Raw genomic sequence first — 20,902 nt, 5'->3', positions numbered from 1 at the left:
AGGTGAACTTTCAGACGTGCACAAAAGATTTTCTCTCGAGAAAAGGTCGGTTTGGTCTCGTCTCTCTCCTTCAAATCGATTCGGTGTCGTCGTCTCTCTCGCCGTCGCGTCGTCTCCTTGAAGCCCCCGAGATGAGCACCCTCCGTGGAAAGGGCAAGCGCAAGCGCCCCGAATAGCCGGCGCCGGAGGCGGAGGCGGAGGAGGCGGAGCTCAACTTGATCTTGCTCCGCAAGATGGGGATGGGGTGCACAAATATGCTGTCGCAGTCGCAGCTCTCGAAGATAAAGATGTTGGCGTCGCGGCCCGATATCTGCAAGAGGAACAGCCACCTGAAGCTCTGTTACAACCTCCGCAATCGCAATGTCTTCGTCCCCAACACCAACAAGCCACAGCTAGGCCCCCTCCACACCAACAAGCCACAGCTAGGCTCCCTCCAGTACAAGAAAGGGTAATCAAATCTAATCTCATCTCCTCCTTTCCTTCCCACCCCCGCAATCTTCAATCGTCGATGCGTATGTTGCACGATTTAATTTCCTCGCCCTCTCTACCTACGTATTTTGTATTAGGGGGTTGCTATAGATTTTTTTTTTTTACGATTTTGTTTATGGTAGGAATCTGGATTGGAATCCCCTTCCTCCAAACATGCCGTAATGTTTTTTAAATAACTTTTCCGGCCGATGCCCTAAATGGTTCACCATGTTCAGTTTAACATGAGACATTCAGTTTAACATGATGTCTTTTTTTTTTTGAATTAGATTGGTGTAATGCAATCAAGACTTGATTACCTATAAACATGTGAATGTTCAGAAAATTGATTAAGCTCTCTGCAGTCCACATAGATATGCATGCAATGCGCAAAATTCAGTTTAGACATTCAAGGGCAGTGGCAATTAGTTCCATTGAACGTGATGTACTCTGCATTGTTGGAACACCTGTAAACAAGATGTTGCATATTTAGGGAACAATTTTGCTATATATTTGTCGACAAATTTTCTCCCAAAAATTTGACAGATGTAATTACAGTACAATCGTAGTGTAATTACACTGTAACTTGCATGTAATTACACTGTAACTATAGTGTAACTTGTATGTAACTTTCAAAAATCTCTTTGTAATATGTTATTTCAGTAAAATGGAGGTTGTGGGAACAAATCCTTCCACATGTGTGTGCTGTGATTTTTTTTTTCTTCCTCACCAAAACAAATCTATAATAGATTTAACGATTCAAAATTACGTGAAACTTATATACAAGTTACACTGTAGTTACATGCAAGTTACAGTGTAATTACATATAAGTTACAGTGTAATTACACTACGATTGTATTATAATTACATCTGTTAAATTTTTAGGAGAAAATTTGTCGACAAATATATAGTTGGTCCCTTTAGGGAAAAATATTACGTTGCTCCTCATTATAAATGGCAACCCAAGAGCATTTTGTTGTGTTGTTTTAGAGCAGTTGCAGTTATCAGCAGCGTTTGCCAACCTGGTTGGTAATCCAATTTTCTGTGCGCTTGCTGACTAATGTTTTAACTGTTTCTCATTTCTTAATATAGTTGGTTTCTATCTTTAAAAAAAAGGAAAATTGAATCGCTCCGAATATAGTTTTTCCTTATGGCAGCTACTTACCAACAATTAACTGATGACTGTATTGTCTTTGCTCTCATTCCTTGCAGGAAGGAACATGTGTATGATGTGTCAGGGCAGACCCCAACATGCGCAAAGGTTGCTCTCGAACACTATAACAGATCATATGAGGTCTCTTCTTAAACACTTATCATGCTTATTCTCTATTATCTGTGCCATCCGAGTGCCCACTTATGCTGGTGAATATGTTGGCAGGATGAGTATGAGATGGTTAAAGCACTGGACAGCGTTTCTTCCTTCTTCAATGGTGTGTGGGTGCATGTAAATTTCCTTGCTAAACTCAAAGGGGCCACCCAATGTCCTGACCTTGTTCCCAAGTTCTTCTTTGCTGAGGTAAAAAGGGGTCCAGATGGAATGTCATGTGTATCTTGTGTTAAGATTGACCCAAGTATGCTAAATCACAATCCTCGATATTGTCATTTTCGCTCGTTTCTACTTTTTTACCCTAGCTCAGATACTGTAGCTTCAAATCTGAACCCTCCATAGAAAAAATAGATGGCCAAGATCATGTGCAGTTCTTATCTTGTAGTTCCTAGTGTAACTGCATTTGATCCGAATCCGTTTCGTAAATCAAGTTTTAATTCTGGCTTATTTCTCGCAGGAAGTCCAGAGGCAACACCAATTCGTGGTTGTGGGATTTGTCTGAATAATGCGATCTATTATCCTGCTGCTGGAGGGCACCGAGGCGACAGGAAGAATTCGTTTCATGCATTTGGTTCCCTTTGGTTTATGTTATGCACTATGGAGACTGTTGTTTCACGCAGTGGATTTATGTGTGGTTAAATTTCATGGTGTGTGAAACATGCAATGAGAACATCAGTTTGGCTATGGATGTTTGTTTCGTGCAATGGATATATGTATCGTTAGAGTTAAGACGTTAAATTTGATGGTCTGGTCATTGTGTGCAAAGAAAATCGCTGCACCATTTTTGTTGTTACCGAGTCTGGTATTTGCATCCATTGTTGGATGTTTTTAGACCAACCTAATGAAATTCTTTTCGCTGGTAATAATTTTGGTTGCAGACCAAAGATATAGGTACAAATGCGGTGATAGTGCATAATGTGAGCAAGCTACTAGATGTTTTTGTCGTTGCGCCATTGCACATTAACTTTGCTTTAGCTGGATTATATGTTTTGCTGTAAGCAGAGGATGAAAATTAGATACTCGTTGCACGTTTTTTAAACTGCTAAACGGTGTGTTTTGTGAAAAAAAATATTTTATATGGAAGTTGCTCTAAAATATCAGATTAATTTTTTTTCAAATTTATAATAATTAAAACTCAATTAATCATACGTTAATTTATGAGAGAAAAGAACATCTGGTCTAAGTAGTACGTACCAAATAAATATATGCGTTATTACATCTGATGGATAGACTTATAAAATACAACTTGAAGACAGCCACATATACTAGCTTCATGTATATCATGCACGGGGCGCGGCGTAGCGTGCAATCATTTACTAGTTTCTTACCAAGCGAGAGTACTATATATCCAAACGTGGCAGCAGTACGTATTCACAAGCACAAAGCAGTTGCTGCAATACTATCCCAGAGCCCACTGCCCAGCCAACAGAATGTACTTATATCACAAAGGAGCATTAATACATAATTTTCTAATCAGAGTGTTTCAACTTATCATTCCAATATTCCCAGACAACAGAATGTATACCACAAAGGAGCATAGATGATTTTGTAATCAGAGTGCTTCAGCTTGTTATTGCAGCAAGCTCCCTGCTCGATTGCGGCAGCCAATAAGTTGTCATCGAGATCAAAAATAGCATGTTCTATCCTGACTCTCCTAATATTATTCTAATTCAGCCCTTCATCTCTAAAATGCAATGCCTGCAAATGTAACATCAGGAACAATGGTTCCAATGATGTTGGCACTCTCCATAATGCCACGCCCACCATTATGGTACTCAGGACCCCAGTTGTTCTGGTAATCGAACAACCCAGTCCTACCCTGTGCTCCATAGCCGTAGAGAAGTAGGGCATGGGTTCGGACGATCGGGGAGATCATGGTCGATGGTGCGGATGGGACGCGATAAATTTCGCCCTTGGCATCCTGGAACGAGTCGTCGTAGGCGAACCATCCGTACACTGGACCTCCACAATGGATAGCGTCGATGATCTCGCTGGACGCACCTTCGTGCCAGCAGTTGCTCTTCAAGTAGAGTACTCGATAATTTTCAATCTTGTAATTGGGCAGACCCTGAAAGAGAAAGAAATAATAATTCAAAGTGAACTCCAGTAATTAATTAGCTAGTCTAGTAATGCACACATATAGGAGTACATGCACGCGTGCGCACACACAATGTGTGTGTGATTGGTACGCATGGATCCAGTAATTATGTATCTCAGTCTCTCTCGCACCTCCACATTCTTGACGAAGCCTGTTCCCAGGGGTGCGGCATCATACGCTTCCTTTGTCGTGACACCAATGTTCTTCAGTATTCTGAAAGCATTTTCCTCCATCATGACCAGCCTCTTCTGGTTCAAATTCGGGGCATCATCCAATTGGTCCCTGAGGATGTCGATCAAATGTTGGATCGACAGGGTGGGAAAACCCCCAATTCCCCTCTTTGCCAGCTTGATGCGAGCCCGCGACTCGAATGATTCCACCGCCGCGTGAGCACCGTAGAAGTCTGCTTAATCCAATTTCAACGTTGGTTTTCTACAGAAAACTTAGGTCCCCCAACAACCCCCCCCCCCCCCCCCCCAAAAAAAAAAAAAAAAAAAAAAAACTACCCCATCCAATAGGCCCTATTTTTGGGGTTGGGCTTCAACAGAGGCAACAAAGAACAAATAGAGATCAGGAGACACACCACACGTATCGATTCAAGCAAGCAAGAAATAATTTGGGGTACCTTCAGGAACATCCGATTAAAAAAAAAGGAAATACTTTGGGGGAGAGATTGGGAGAGTAGTAGTACGTGCTGTCCACGGGCTGTCCCGTAACCGGCGGAAGGAACGGGACGCCATGCGCGTCGTTGCCGTCCCACGCGAAATGGCAGTCCAGCCTGGGACCTCTCGCCGGCGTCATGGTGCGGTGGCGGTGCGGTGCGGTGGTGGAAGAGGCGGACGGAGGAGAAGCAGATGAAACACAGCACAATGCAAATGCCCTGACTGAGAATGAACAGTCGTAGCTGGTTTCTTTCTTTCCATCGAGCGGGTCATCTGTGTCTTTTGCTTCTTCTTTTTTGCTCTGCACTGCACTGCCAGTGCCAGTAGCTGCTGCTCGAATCCCAAGCAGATACTACCCCCCAAAGTGGCAGTATGTACAACTTTTGAACCATGCATTTTCGAAATAAACGTGTGGGTGGTACACTGCACGGCTGCACCCGAGTGCAAGCTCGGCGCCGTGGAAGGCTCACCATGGGCAATCTTCTTGTTCACGGGCCCCACAACGTCTCCCCAAAGTCCCAAGTCCCCCGACTAGCCTTGGGTATCTTTCTCTTTTGCTTTTTCTTTTCTTTCTTTTGTTGGTGGGGGGTTGTTGGTTTTGATACACAAGGAATTCGACCGTACGTGCAATTGTTCTAGTGATCTTTAATTACTCCCTACCGATAAAGTGATTTGGTTCGCTTGGAAACCCTATGAAAATGTTACTTCCTCCATTTCATAATGTAAATTGTTCTAACATTTCTCATATTCATATTGATCTTAATGAATCTAAATAGATATATATGTCTAGATTCATTAACATCAATATGAATGTGAGAGATGCTAGAATGACTTACATTGTGAAACGGAGAGAGTACTAGTAGCAAGTTTTATCACCACCAAATAAATTTGGTAGAATACATTTGTTATTACCTATGCACAAATTTGTCTCTACCCAAATAACTACTACTATTTGAAACTACCAAATCTTTGCTAGGGCACAAAATGACACCCGGCCGTTCACTCAATCTGATCCTCGCAACAAAGATTGTTGCATTGTAATCATGTAGTACATTCCATATGACTGAATGAAACCATCCTTGTCAAGTTAATTAATTGTGTTTAATCTAGTATACAAACTAAATTAATACTCATATGCATGCATGCAGCCATGCACAAGGACAATGAAGCTAATATCGGCGCCTGCATGCATGGTGAGCACATATAATTTAAAAACCTCTATAGGAAAAATCGTTCCTTTTCTTCAGTTTCTTTCCCTGAAATTTCAGCATTTATATATTAAAAAGCATACGATAGGCAGAGTGGTTGCTATGCGTTGCATGTGATTCGTACGTAGCTAGCAACAGTCCCTGGCTCTCATGCATGTTCTCATGCAGCTAGCTACTTCCATAGTCGGAGACCACGGCAAAGGTTCGTCGTCGTTCAACATATATCTCGTACTTCGTACTTCCTCCGTTTCGAAATATTTGATACTGTTGCCTTTTTAGCACATATTTGATCATTCGTCTTATTCAAAAATTTAAGTAATTATTAATTCTTTTCCTATCATTTGATTCGTTGTTAAATATATTTTTATGTAGGCATATAATTTTACATATTTCATAAAAGTTTTTGAATAAGACGAACGGTCAAACATGTGCTAAAAAGTCAACGGTATCAAACATTTCGAAACGGAGGGAGTATATTGTTTTATCGTGTGGCCGTGCTGAATTCCATTCCCAAGCTGTCGTCGTCCATCGGCGCGGTACAGGCGGACAGCAGCGCACATCCAGGTCCAACTCCGGCAGGAGCTAGCGCAACTGCTCTTCGTTCTCGCTCCCGCGGCCTCTTACTGCGGCCGCGCACTCGGTGGCGCCTCCGGCCGGGTGATCGACGCCGTCGTCCGCCTTCGATCCTCTTGGAGAGCCGCGGCACGACGAATAATACGCCGCCTTTGCCGTGCGCGCCTCCACGCAGACCGCGCGCGGCGAGCGATATATATATATATATATATATATATATATATATATATATATATATATATATATATATATATATATATATATATATATATATATATATATATATATATATATATATATATATATATATATATAACACACACACACACACACCTTGCAAAGCACGTACCTGCATGCTTCTCCGCGCGCTCCGTCGGTGGCGTCGTCGAGGCCGTACTCGATCGGTCATGCACCACCCAAGCCTCGTGCATGAGAACGTGCGTGCCGACCCCGACGGCGACGCCGCGATCGACGGCTCGTACGTAGACACCGTAGGGGAGAACTTCTGGAGGTACCCGACGCTCGAGGCGGCCATCGGCGCCGCTCACGTACGTACGGCCTTCTTGCCACACTCCGACTTCCACACGCTCTCGCCGCCGGCGCCGCCGATCGCGCGCTGGCCCACCCTCCCGGAGCAGAAAGAAGTAGCAGACGCTGCTGGTCCCTTTTGGGTTAATTCCCGGCGCCAGTCTGTGCTCGCTGACGAGTTCCGCCGCCGGATCGCGGGGAGTAGACGTCGGCGTGCGTGGTTGATGAGAGACGTACGATCCTCGAACTCGAACTACGGGACCCTTGCATTGACACCTCCTGACCTAGCTTGTTCCCAAGTTCATCTTTGCTGAAGTGAAAACGGGTCCAGATGGAATGTGTGATCATGTGTCTCTTTGTGTGTTAAGATTGAACCAGGTATGTTAAGTTACAGGCCATCAGATTAATTGTTGTTGTTGTTGGTTTACGTTCAGCCTAGGTGCAGCTGAAAAGATTCTCCTCCTGTTGGTTTGGGAAAATGATTTCATCCCTCGAGAAGAAGATAATCCTGTATGTCATATAAATAGTCATAAATTTTTTAAAAAAATGGTAAGATAGATTAATATAAATTATATCAATCCACAAACACGCAAGTTAAAATTTTACTTTGTCTACAAGTTGTAACAAAAATAACAAATATAGATGCGAATGTACGATAACTATTTTCAGTTTAATTTATTCTTTTTGTTATAACTTGTAGAAGTCGTTTGTGCAGTGATATATTTTCATATACTAATCTATGTTGTCTTTTTTTAAAAAAATTGATAACTATTTAGATGGTTGAAAATCTATGTCCCTGTTGGTTTCTCTTTTCGCTATTGAACGGGGCTGCAAGTTTGGTTCATTGTAATGGTAGGTTCTGTTTAATTAGTCGCCTTTGTTGACAGAGCCACACAAATAATTTGATAAGTGTGCACGCAACACTTGTGAGGTTTTACATATGCTAAAAAAATGTGAAGCAGCTAAGGCTTGTTAGTGAAAAACACATCTTCACATCTGCGTTTTGGGTAAAAGAACAAAATAATCTATTAACTTACGGATTTGCTAAATTTGTTGCGCCATATTTTTGTTGCTAATCACATTAAGATTTTAGACCATTGATGCTCCGTTGAGATTCGTGTAGTAGTAGTACGTGCGTAGGCTGTAGCGGTATACAGGAACCACCTATTTAATACTAGTAGAAAGATATAGGAATTCACATAAACAAATTTGAGTATCAGTAATTAGTATAATGCTAGTTACTCCCTCCGTCCCATTTTAAGTACAGACATAATTTTTCATGCACAATTTTGATCGTTCGTTTTATTTAATTTTTTTTAAAAAAAATTAAAAACTTAAGTCACGTACAAAATACTATTCATATTTTATCATCTCATAATAATAAAAATACCAATTATAAAAAAATTCAAATAAAACGAATGAGCAAAGTTGAGCGCGAAAACATATGGTTGCACTTAAAATGGGACAGAGGAAGTATATACCATAATTACTTCATATTTACACTGTAATTACATACTAATTAGAGTGTGTGTGTGTGTGTATATATATATGTGTGTGTGTGTGTGTGTAATTTTAGTGAGTTTAGGGACTTTTAATGTAAATACATGCTGCCGATTTTTTGGTGAAAAATTGACGCCATAAAATATAGCTACTCCCTTAACTTATTAATGTAATAGAAAAGAAGCCTCCACGATTGCTCTGACAGCTTAGAAATTCCAACATTACTTGGAGAAAAATAAAAAGAAGTGTCCATATTAGAATATAATTTAAAATAGTTTAAATTCGGAATTAGAAAATAAGAAATATTGAAAGAGGAGACTAGAGTCGATATAGGAATATAATTTAGAGCTAATAAAAATTCGGAATAAAAAATAAGAAAACTAAAAGAAGAGGTTAGAGACCATATAGAAATAGAACCTATAAATAACTAAGGAATATTGGAAAAAATAATATAGAGTCCATATATGAATACAATCTAGAAATGACTGAAATTCAAAATTAGAAATAAGGAACATTGAAAGATAAGTTTAGAGTGCATATAGAAATACATATATAATTTAGATCTAATTGAAATTTGGAATTAAAAAAAATAAAAAATAAAAGTAGAATATAGAGTCCATACAAAATTACCACTTAGAAAAAAAAAACTAAAATTCGAAATTTAAAAATAAAAAGTATTAGAAAAAGAATAGAGAGTCCATATAGAAATACAACTTAGAAGAAGTTAAAATTCAAAATTGAAAATATAAGAAATATTAGAAAAAGAAATTCATATATGAATATATGAATACAATACAATTTGGAATATAACTGAAATTTGGAATTTAAAAAAGAAATATTGAAAGATGAGTTTAGACTACATATAATAAAAAACAATTTATAAATGAGAGAAATTTGGAACTACAAAATAAGGAATATTGGAATAGGAGTCTAAAGTTTATATAGAAATACAATTTATAAATAACCGAAATTCGAGATTTTAAAATAAGGAATATTAAAAGAAGGGTTTAGAGTCCGTATTGGAATAAAGTTTGTAATAACATGACTACTGAATTAAAAAAATAAGAAATATTAGAATATAAGTTTAGAGTCTATATATGAATACAATTTAGAATTAACTACAATTATAATTTTAAAATAATTAATAAATATCATGCATATCTTACTACTAATATCATGTAATAACGAAAAAAGGATGAAAAAACAAAAAAAGGAAAGTCCGATTCAATTTGACGCGGAGAAAAAACATAAAAAAACGTAAGGCTTTCGTTCGTCCGTCGCCCATAATACGCACCCCCTCTCAAAATCCCAAACTATCATAATCCAAACAAAAATAAAATCTCAATCCAAATCGGAATCATCACAAAATCATCCAAAATAGATCATAGGACAGGAGATAATCTAAACGGACCATAAAACAGATCACATAGGAAAGGGAGGGGCGAGCGGGAGGACGTTGCCGCTCCTCGCCGGACCTCCACGCTGCGTCGCTGCCGGGAGCTGTTGACCGGCTACTGCGCCGGGGATCCGCCGCGCCGCCATGGAGCTGCTAACCAGCCGCATCGTCGTTGCGCTGGGAGGGATCCGCCGACTCACTGACGTACCGCCGTTGTTGCGTTGGGGATCCGCCACGCCGCCGACCAGTCGCACCGTTGTTGCGCCGGAGGGATCCGCCGACCCACAGCCATATCGCCGTTGCGTCGGGGATCCGCCAACCTGCCGCTGCGCCGGGGAGAAGCCGAGAGAGAGACGGAGGAGCCATATTCCGAGCCACCGCGCCGCCGGGGAGCCGCCGACCCACCGGATCTGGCGAGGAGCGGGCGATGGCGGCACCCCGACGTGGATGAAAGGGATTGCCGATGCGGGGAGTGAGAGCGCCGGTGGGGGGGGGGAGGGGTGAGCGGCGTTGTTGGTGGGGAGATCCTGAGAGGTAGCGGTGCCATCGGTGGGGAAAGGGGAGGGAAGGGGAGGGGGAAAGGTGAAACTAGGGTTTGGGTTTGTTGCACCAGTGATTTTGATATATTTGGAACTGATTTGAGCCGTCCATCAAAACGAATGGCTCAAATCGATCCCGCATTGGGCTGCTGTGCTGCTGGGCCATCATGGGCCGCATGGGCGCGATCCGCATAGAAGCAGGACGGAAGCTTTTGGGCCGGGCTGAAATCAGTTTATTTCTCTACTAAGTATTTTTTATTTTTATGAAATAGCATTAGTATATTTTCTTAAAGGCTCATATCATGAAAAACTAAACACTAATCAGCTAATAGTTTACCCGTTGCAACGCACGTGTATTTTTTTAGTACACTACAATATGAATATTACATATTAGTCAGTCTAGTCAAGTTAGTACATAATTAAAAATTATATTAATATTTTAATACTACCTCTATCTCATAATATAAGACACGGTCAAACTTGGCATGGTCTTCAAAACTAATCTCTGACTTATAATTTCTCATATACTATAAGGTTTATTGTAACAAAATTATAACCACCTTAAAGTAAATTTAAATATCAATCCGATGATATTAATTTTAGCAAATAAAATTTAATTTATATTATAATAATTGTTGGTCTAATGTTTTAAAAGTTGAATATTGGAATATGTGCACGACTTGTATTATGGAAATATTATGGGATAGAGTGAGTATATTTTAATAATAAAATATAAAAATATATACTATTATATAAAAAAATATAACGATACTAGCCGCTCAATCAATCTGTACATGCTACCATGCTAGTTTCACCTACTCCCTCCGTCCCAAAAAAAGGCAAACCCTGGGTTTTCGTGTCCAACTTTGACTGTCCATCTTATATGAAATTTTTTTATAATTCATATTTTCATTGTTGTTAGATGATAAAACATGATTAATATTTTATGCGTGACTTGTCTTTTTAATTTTTTTTATAATTTTTTCAAATAAGACGAATGGTCAAACGTTGGACACGGAAACTAGGGTTTGTCTTTTTTTTTTTTTTTTTTGAACGGAGGGAGTATTGTTTTATCTCTAGTCGTACATATGGCCAAACAAACGGCAAAACATGCGAGTATGCCATCTTCACACCATCACAGCCGTCCATACCAGCATCCAACGGCCACGATCCTCCCTAATCCTCTCCTCCTGTACTCCTGTACCATCCATCCCCTCCCCCGCTTGCCCAGCTTGCCGCAAAACCCCATTCCCCACGCCACGCGACTGTTATATATACTCTTCTCCGCCGGCATAGCATCCAAGCCGAAGGGAAGGGAAGGGAAGAGGCAAGGCACAACCATCCACAGGGTGGCGGCGCCGCGCGGAGCGAATCCCTAGCCGCCACCTTCCGATCGCCCGCATCCGGATCGGTCTCCGTTCTTCGATCCGTACTCTGCTCCGATCGCCATTTCCTGGTTCTTCCTGGGGGTTTTGTTTTTTTTTTTGAGTTTTCTTTTGGATGTTTGATTCGATTCGGTGGTGGCGATCGATGCAGGTGGTCCGTCGCGCTATATGCTTCCGACGAAGAGAGCGAACGGCGCTGAGGCTGAGAGCAGCAGCGACGCGCCGGCGAAGAAGGCGCGGGTAGGGGCATCGGCGTCGGAGGCGGAGGCGATGGTGGCTGGGGAGGCGGGCGGCGGTGGGGGTGGGGTGAGCGGCAATGGGAGCGAGGTGGCGGAGATCGACGAGGACCTGCACAGCAGGCAGCTCGCCGTGTACGGGAGGGAGACGATGCGGCGGCTCTTCGCGTCCAACGTCCTCGTCTCCGGACTGAACGGGCTTGGGGCTGAGATTGGTATGTGTCTCCCTCGATTTCTGATCTGGATATTTAATTGATACTCGCTTAGTAGTACTTTGTTGGTGTGATGTTGCTTACAGTTAGTTTTGCTGAAGTTTAATCTGTTTGATGTTTTTATTGTCATGTGGATTATTTTGGTGCATCACAACATATTTAGCAATGCAATGCGCAGGCATGTTAGATTTGTTGCACTGATGAATAAAATTTGGATGTTGTTTCTCATCGGTAGACAGTACAGAGAAGCAAACTAAGTGATGGCCTTAGATTGCGCATTTGAATTGAGTTTCAGGTGGAACTTACAGGAATGTGGATGCTGTTGTTGTTACTTTCTATTTGCGGATTTGGGGACATTTTGTTGCTTAAACCTTTAAGGGCCCGACTGTTTTTATTCCGTAAATCTTGTTTGGTGTTCTTTATGGGTGTAGGATGTATGTACATTGATAGCTCTATATGTTCACGATTAAAAAGGCAGGAACACCACTACTGACATCTGGTTGCTTTGCTGCTATGAAAACTCTGACCAATGCCAGGCTGCTGGTTTCTTTGGTGATACTACCTGATGTTAGTACTTAGTACTTTGAGTTCGAATTACGATTTTTTTAGACTTGTCCATTGGCTAGGTTTGGGTGTTAAAATGGACAGATGGCTAGTCCTAAGCCGGATATGTACCATTCAGCTTTGGCAGCGAGACAGGAAATAATTTGATCCAGCTGCCTTGGATATATTTGTTTTGATGCTGGCATTTGGCTACCCTTGCTCCCCCAGTTAAATAGTATCTGTTAGTTTTATTGGGATTGCTTTTTTGTTCAAAACATTTGTCCTCTCATGAAATTGAAATCGAGGTCTATTCCATTTTCCCGTTCCTGCCACTATTATAAAGTTTGAGACATGTATTGATGTACCAGATTGATGAATTATAATTTTTCCTTGGGAAGTAACATGGCCATTAATGTGTGGCTATATTCTTCGTATGTACGTGCACACATGCTAATGCTTGCGTGGCTTGTTGTTATTGGTATGGTATTATCATAACTTTATTATGACATGTGTCTATGTGGTTTGTGTGATCTTTGAAACTAACAATCTTTTCCCATACAGCGAAGAATCTTGCTTTAGCGGGTGTTAAGTCTATCACCCTACATGATATGGGAAATGTGGAAATGTGGGACTTATCAGGCAATTTCTTCCTATCTGAAGATGATATTGGAAAGAATAGGGCTGTTGCTTGCACTGCAAAGCTGCAAGAACTCAACAATGCTGTTCTTATATCTACTCTGACAGAAGATCTGACCAATGAACACCTCTCAAAGTTTCAGGTCTGTTAACTTTTCACTATGATAAAATCTGGTACTTCCATAAACTCCACAGGTTGCAAATCTACCTTTATTTTTCTGTGAATTCTGCTTGAAGTGACATGGAAAGTTATTATTTAGTTTTGTATGGTGAAGTTAATCTCGGTTTTACATGGTAAAAGGTTACTGAACTCACACTGGTCTTTTGGATGATCCTCTATTTTTCTGGACCCTGGTCTACTTTTCTAGGCCTACTGTAGTATTTTTGATTCAATTGTACACCCTCCGCCCCGTAAAAACCAAACCTAGTAAGGGATGTGACACATCCTAGTACTACGAATCTAGATAGAGTACTACGAATCTAGATAGAGGCGTATCCAGATTCGTGGTATTAGTATGTGTCACATCACGTACTAGGTTTGTTTTTTATGGGATGGAGGGAGTATGTGACATGGATGATGTGACAATCTATATAACTAGCACTATCTATTCAAGTGACCTGAATGTGAGCTATTAATAAACCTTTTATGACTGAAGCAAATATTTTGCTAACGCTACACTGCCTACACAGTTGGCTGTCACCACATAACTTTGTTGTTCGTAGTATTGCTATTAATCTTTGGTTTGCACTGTGTAATTTTGATTAAACATCCCTGTGTTTACCAGCTATTATACAAGATATGTTTATGTACTAAACATGCTTCTGGTTTTGATTTACAGGCTGTTGTTTTCACTGACATAAGTCTAGACAAGGCGTTTGAATTTGATGATTATTGTCGTAACCACCAGCCTTCAATTTCTTTTATCAAAGCAGAAGTTTGTGGTCTTTTTGGTAGTGTATTTTGTGACTTTGGGCCTAAGTTTACCGTTCTGGATGTTGATGGTGAAGAACCACATACTGGTATAATTGCATCCATCAGCAATGACAATCCTGCAATGATATCCTGCGTTGATGATGAGCGCCTTGAATTCCAAGATGGTGATCTTGTTGTCTTCTCAGAGGTCCAAGGGATGACAGAACTAAATGATGGCAAGCCAAGGAAGATAATAAATGCAAGGCCATATTCATTTTGCATCCAGGAGGATACAAGTAAATTTGGTATTTATGCAAAAGGTGGAATTGTTACTCAGGTGAAAGAGCCGATCAACTTAGAGTTCAAGAGTCTCAGAGATTCTATAAGAGAACCAGGGAATTTCCTTTTGAGCGATTTCTCAAAGTTTGACCGTCCTCCTCTTCTGCACTTCGCATTTCTAGCTTTGGATAAGTTCAGGAAAGAATTTGGGCGCTTTCCTGGTGCTGGCTGTGACCAAGATGCTCAAAGGTTTATTGAGTTTGTTGCTTCTGTCAATGAAGCTACAATTGATTACAAGATGGATGAGCTTGATGGGAAGTTGTTACGAAATTTTGCAAGTGGTTCTAGAGCTGTTCTAAACCCAATGGCTGCGATGTTTGGTGGCATTGTCGGCCAAGAAGTTGTTAAGGCATGCTCTGGGAAATTTCATCCTCAATACCAGGTGCATTTTATGAACTGTAAACTCTTTTATGGCTGAAGTAAATATGTTGTTTTTGTCTGATATAACTCTTGTCTTTGCAGTTCTTTTATTTTGATTCAGCGGAATCTCTACCAACCTATCCATTGGACTCAAAAGACTTGAAACCATTGAATAGCCGCTATGATGCTCAGATATCTGTTTTTGGTTCTAAGCTTCAGAAAAAGATGAGAGATGCCAATGTTTTTGTTGTGGGATCTGGTGCTCTTGGGTGTGAATTCTTGAAGAATCTTGCTTTAATGGGAGTATCTTGTGGCCTTAAAGGAAAGCTAACTATAACAGATGATGATATCATTGAGAAAAGCAACTTGAGCCGCCAATTTCTGTTTCGTGATTGGAATATTGGGCAGGCTAAATCTACTGTAGCAGCTGCAGCGGCTAGTGCTATCAACTCCAGCCTGCATATTAATGCTCTTCAGAATCGTGCCTGTCCAGAGACTGAGCATGTGTTCCATGACAAATTCTGGGAGGGCCTTGATGTCATCATCAATGCACTTGATAATGTTAATGCTAGGATGTACATGGATATGAGATGCTTGTACTTCCAGAAACCACTTTTGGAATCTGGAACATTGGGTCCAAAATGCAATACACAAATGGTAATTCCTCACCTTACTGAAAACTATGGAGCATCCCGAGACCCTCCTGAGAAACAGGCACCAATGTGCACAGTCCACTCTTTCCCACACAATATTGACCACTGTCTGACATGGGCTCGTTCAGAGTTTGAGGGTTTGCTAGAGAAAACTCCAAATGAAGTGAACTCTTTTATTTCCAATCCAGCTCAATATGCTGCTGCTATGAGAAAGGCAGGTGATGCTCAAGCAAGGGAATTGCTCGAGCGTGTTTGTGAATGCCTTGACAAGGAGCGATGTGATGGATTTGAAGATTGCATTGCCTGGGCTAGACTGAAGTATGATCTATTGTCTCTATACACTCATCTTTTAGTGGATCCAATAATTAATTTTTTTATTGTTTCACTTTCCATTTTAGCTACATGAGTATGATTTTGGCTTAAATATATAATCCAACAAACTCCCTTCAAATGCAATGCAATAACATATCCTTTGTTTTGACCAGATTTGAAGACTACTTCGCTAATCGTGTGAAGCAGCTAACATTCACATTTCCTGAAGATGCGGTCACTAGCACGGGTGCTTTTTTCTGGTCTGCCCCCAAACGGTTTCCTCGCCCACTGCAATTCTCTACTGTGAATTCATCTCACATTCACTTCATACTGGCTGCTTCCATATTGAGAGCAGTGTCATTCGGGATCTCCATACCCGACTGGGCAAAGAACACAAGTAATCTGGTCGATGCTGTTAGTAAGGTTGTAGTGCCTGAATTTGAACCGAAGAGTGGGGTTAAGATTGAGACAGATGAGAAAGCTTCTAACATCTCTAGTGCTTCTGTTGATGATGCTTCTGTTATTGAAGATCTTTTAACCAAGCTGGAAGCATCTGCAAAAAAATTACCTCCTGGATTCCAGATGAAGGCTATTCAGTTTGAGAAGGTTAGTTACTTAGTTTTTTTGGTAGCTTCTTTGTGAGCTGTTAAGACATTTGTTAAGACATTCTTTGGTACAAAGTTCATTATTTGAAAGTGTTTCCACGCTGGGAAACAACTGATTTTCTGTGGATATCAACTGATGAAAAAATTCACACCTGATAAGCAAAATATCAACAAGACATTGCCATGTGCTTTGTACTGAATCATACAGCTTAGTTGCCATATCAGTTTCCTTCTTCCCTTGTTAATAGTAATCCATTCTTGACTTCTGCCCTTCCCCGTAGAAAAAGAGATCCAGTCAGCATTTTTGGAGAGAATGAGAGTCATTTATCCCTTACACATTAGCTTTTAGTCTGTTTGATTTACTGGCATCTAATAAATATATGTGGTTTTCCTACCTAAAAGGGCTGTTGTTGGGTGTGATATGCGCTTTATTAACTTACCTCATTATTTTTGGTGTGAAGCATGAATTAGACATTTCATGTTTTTTTAACCAGGGGCATTTCTCGGTTCACAAGCCATGAAATTTGCATATTTTATAGGCATTTCTGTCAAAACTTTCTAGGTTTGTGTAATAAAGAAAACACTCCATGAACAGAAGTGATTGGTTTTGCTTATACATCATACATTGTTTTACAGGATGATGACACAAACTTCCACATGGATTTAATTGCTGGGCTTGCAAATATGCGTGCAAGGAACTATGGTATTCAAGAGGTCGACAAGCTGAAGGCGAAGTTCATTGCAGGAAGAATCATTCCGGCGATCGCAACTTCGACAGCCATGGCAACAGGACTTGTGTGCCTTGAGCTTTACAAGGTTCTGGCTGGTGGGCACCCCGTCGAAGACTACCGCAATTCGTTTGCTAACTTGGCAATACCAATGTTCTCCATGGCTGAACCTCTTCCACCCAAGGTGATCAAGCATCAAGACATGAGATGGACCATATGGGATCGGTGGTCTATCGAGGGCAACATCACTGTCGCAGAACTCCTCAAGTGGCTGAGTGACAAGGGCCTGAGCGCGTACAGTGTCTCCTGCGGCACTTCATTGCTTTACAACACCATGTTTCCGAGACACAAGGATCGAGTGAACAAGAAGCTCGTGGATGTCGCCAAGGAGGTGGCGAAGGTGGACGTTCCGGCATACAGGAGGCACCTGGATGTCGTCGTTGCCTGTGAAGATGATGATGGGAATGACGTCGACATCCCTCTCATCTCCATTTACTTCCGGTAGGTAGGATCATTCCTGTAAAAAAAAAGAGGTGAAAATAGATTGAGCATTCGTAAGTCTCTTCGTCAGTTCGCTCTTTCTATGCATTATTTAGTAGCCAGTGATCGCCGCAGTGTGTTGGTTGCTCGTGGCGATTCTCCTTGCCGTTTTATGTGGGTGTTCTCCCTTTGCTGTTGCATGCCGACTATTTGCAGGTGTGCAATGCGGCCCCATCTCATGGATGTTTTGTTGACTGAATGCATAATATCTGCAATTGGATTGAGGTGTTTCCCACTTTTTGAGTCCCACCCAAGCTTTGGCCCTACTACCACCTGCAGTGTTAGTGTTTTCAGTGTGGTCTACTCTGCCGCACGCTGGAAGCAGTCATCAGTTGACCATCAGTAAATGCTGTTCTTGATTGGTTGGCATTAAACAATGGTAAGTTTACCTGTGTTTACTAGTATGCTCCCTTCGATTAATTTTAATCAGTTCGGAGGCGTAGTTGCACAGGTGTACAAAGAAAAAGTCCGAACGCTAACACAGTGCACACGATCTGATTGCGTCCGGCGCATGCGTCGCGGTAGCAGAAGAGTGCGCGCTTGGTGCAACCAACGCTTTCCTTGTTGTTCACTCGACCACCCGTAGAGTGCAAAACATCATCATCATAGTGCTCCGCTCACATGCATGGGGACAAATGGACAATGCAGTGGGCAGTGGCCCGTGATCTTCCACTCTAAAAAGACACCAAAGCAATTGTTTTCTGCGGCATCGTCGTGATGTACTAGTACAAATGGCGAGTTGCAATCTACTACTGCTTGCTAGTACTAGTAGGTTTGCTTCCCAACTGTGTATAGCCGCACCGTACAGGTATGCATGGATTTCCCGTTCAACAGTCCACGACTCCACGAGCGAGTGCCTTCAACACCCCAACCAACATGCACCTCACGAAGTCACCACTCACCACTGCATTGGAGACTTGGAGTACTAGCGTCAAGAACACCATGGGTGTCCAATTATATCTTACTAATCTTATAGAAGTAGAATGTACCTATTTACTTTTAAGGATGAGTGTACGCCATGTTATAAGCGTTTGTGTTTGAACCCTATGTCTTAAAAATAAAGAGGAGAAAAAATATACTCTCTCTCCATTTCACGGAGGGGTACCTCCTAGGTCCCCTCGATCTCGATCTGACGATCCCAAACACGACGACCAACAGGGAAGGAGCTTAGCTGCTTAGGAGCGTGAAACGAACGAGCATACAACGTGTAATTTGGTAGTAAACGCCCTTTTACTACCTCTCGTGCAATCTGGCCCTCTCTAATGGTGCTCAGTACTAATTCCACCGTGATCAGCTAGTAATTGTGTATCCTACGGTTTATGCACTCACACCATTTTAACAAGTATAGACTCGGTTCGTTCCGACGATACACAAGTATATTATATATTATAAAATAAGAGTGAAATAATTAACTCAGATCAGTAGACTTTGTAACGGTCGACGACGTGATCCCTCAAATTAATAAATTACGAGCTCATTAGTTTACTGTGATGATCTCCTATCCAAATGTCTGCCATTGGCTGCAAATGAATGCCATATGTACGTGGTGTCATGTGAGGTCTCTAAACTAAGTTGTGCATATTGATTCTACTCAAAGTACCACTGGGAGGCAGTACAAGTAGTAGTGTGGTTAGTGGTTACTGATCGCGGTCCAGCAGCTGAGGCGTCATCATCGTTTGTGTTCGGGAGTTTAATGGCGATAGCGGCGTCTCGTTTCTTCTTTCACGTGATGTCTACTCCAACCACACATCAATTGTACGGCATCAGGACCAGGATTCGGCATACCGGTTTGGCCAGAACCGGTTACCGGCTGACATTTTCGGTTCTCTTTTAGTTAGAAAACCAGTCAGACAAAATTCTAAATTTAGATTAAAATTTTCTTATTATATACTACCTCCGTCCCAAAATATAACTATTTCTAGCACAATACATTGTCCCAAAAATAAAGCTATTTCTACATATACTTCTTCCTCTCTACCAATCACAATCATTCTCTTTCATCTACTTTATCTTCTCAACCAATCATATACTTCTTCCATTTATTCTCACCTACTCCCTCTGTTCTTTAATATAAGGGATTTTAACTTTTTCTGCACTGTTTCACCATTGGTCTTATTAAAAAAATTTGAAATTATTATTTATTTTTTTGACTTACTTTATTATCCAAAGTAATTTAAGCACAACTTTTCGTTTTTTATATTTGCAAAAAAAAAATTAAATAAGATGAGTGGTCAAACAGTACAAGCAAAATGTCAAAATCCTACTATGAGACGAAGGGAGTACTTTTTTAAAACATGTACCAATAAAAAAATACTAACACTTTGATACGGAGGTAGTAATCATTTGTATGCTTCTAGTCGATAAAACAACCTAGCACTCTTAATGGGAGCGTTCATGATAATTAATGCTCTTGCTACATATTACTTCCGTCCTATAATATAAGGGATTTTGAGTTTTTTCTTGCAACGTTTGACCACTCGTCTTATTTAATTTTTTTTGAAATTATTATTTATTTTATTTGTGACTTACTTTATTATCCATAGTAATTTAAGCACAACTTTTTGTTTTTTTATATTTATAAAAAAAATTTGAATAAAACGAGTAGTCAAACGTTGCAAGCAAAAACTCAAAATCCCTTATATCGTGGGACGGAGGGAGTAGAATTTTAGATAGGTGTCAAGAAATTAAAGTTAAACATAGATATTTTGAAAAATGTAAAAACAGATTTAAAAAAGAGAGTATGATGGTGTTTTACATGAGATATAACTCAAACAGACAACTAACAAGTTTGGCATTAGATTAGGGGAGAATGTCTTTTAACAAAATTTATAAGAAAATACTATGGTCATTGTGTGAACTAAGACTATTTATTTTTGGTCCATTCATAAATACTATGCATTGAGAAAAATATTTATATACTCCTTTCTATGCGATATAAATAAAGATAGACATTGCTATCGACATTACCCATTAGAAATGCTCTAAATTGGTCCCCTGCCGACCTAATTACGTAGCGTCGTTACCAGACCTCTGGGTTAAATGTCACTAATTAATAAACCTGTGATTTTCTGCGACTATGAATCCATGATGATAGAACATGTATAATCTATGAATTTTTCTCTAAATGTAACTTCTTTTTTTTTT

General features: G+C 40.6%; 3 protein-coding genes across 4 annotated transcripts; 2 read left to right on the top strand and 1 right to left on the bottom strand.

Moving 5' to 3' along the window:
• Positions 1-2,530, top strand: LOC4332530 (uncharacterized). The gene is made up of 4 exons (XM_015773823.3): positions 1-448; positions 1,678-1,759; positions 1,844-1,981; positions 2,250-2,530. Exons 1-4 carry the CDS (start codon positions 234-236, stop codon positions 2,292-2,294), a joined length of 480 nt encoding a protein of 159 aa, XP_015629309.1. The 5' UTR covers positions 1-233; the 3' UTR covers positions 2,295-2,530.
• Positions 2,531-3,228: 698 nt separating this feature from the next.
• Positions 3,229-4,794, bottom strand: LOC112938330 (vanillin synthase). The gene is made up of 3 exons (XM_026024390.2): positions 4,582-4,794; positions 4,022-4,293; positions 3,229-3,860 (listed from the first exon to the last, which is right to left on the bottom strand). The coding sequence occupies exons 1-3, from the start codon at positions 4,628-4,630 to the stop codon at positions 3,477-3,479; spliced, it is 705 nt and encodes a 234-aa protein (XP_025880175.1). The 5' UTR covers positions 4,631-4,794; the 3' UTR covers positions 3,229-3,476.
• Positions 4,795-11,597: 6,803 nt separating this feature from the next.
• Positions 11,598-17,993, top strand: LOC4332529 (ubiquitin-activating enzyme E1 3). Of its 2 annotated transcripts, none has more exons than XM_015777318.3 (7): positions 11,598-11,725; positions 11,833-12,132; positions 13,234-13,451; positions 14,148-14,942; positions 15,023-15,891; positions 16,059-16,491; positions 17,127-17,993. In XM_015777318.3, the coding sequence occupies exons 2-7, from the start codon at positions 11,850-11,852 to the stop codon at positions 17,721-17,723; spliced, it is 3,195 nt and encodes a 1,064-aa protein (XP_015632804.1). In that variant the 5' UTR covers positions 11,598-11,725; positions 11,833-11,849; the 3' UTR covers positions 17,724-17,993. The 2 variants fall into 2 exon arrangements, with proteins under 2 accessions (XP_015632804.1, XP_015632802.1); XM_015777316.3 differs by having other exon boundaries at positions 11,598-11,752.
• Positions 17,994-20,902: the final 2,909 nt, after the last annotated feature.

This window comes from Oryza sativa, chromosome 3 (genome assembly GCF_034140825.1).
Source record: "Oryza sativa Japonica Group chromosome 3, ASM3414082v1".
Classification (NCBI taxonomy): domain Eukaryota; kingdom Viridiplantae; phylum Streptophyta; class Magnoliopsida; order Poales; family Poaceae; genus Oryza; species Oryza sativa.
Note: the sequence above shows the minus strand (reverse complement) of the source record. Positions and strands in the feature narration are given on the sequence as shown.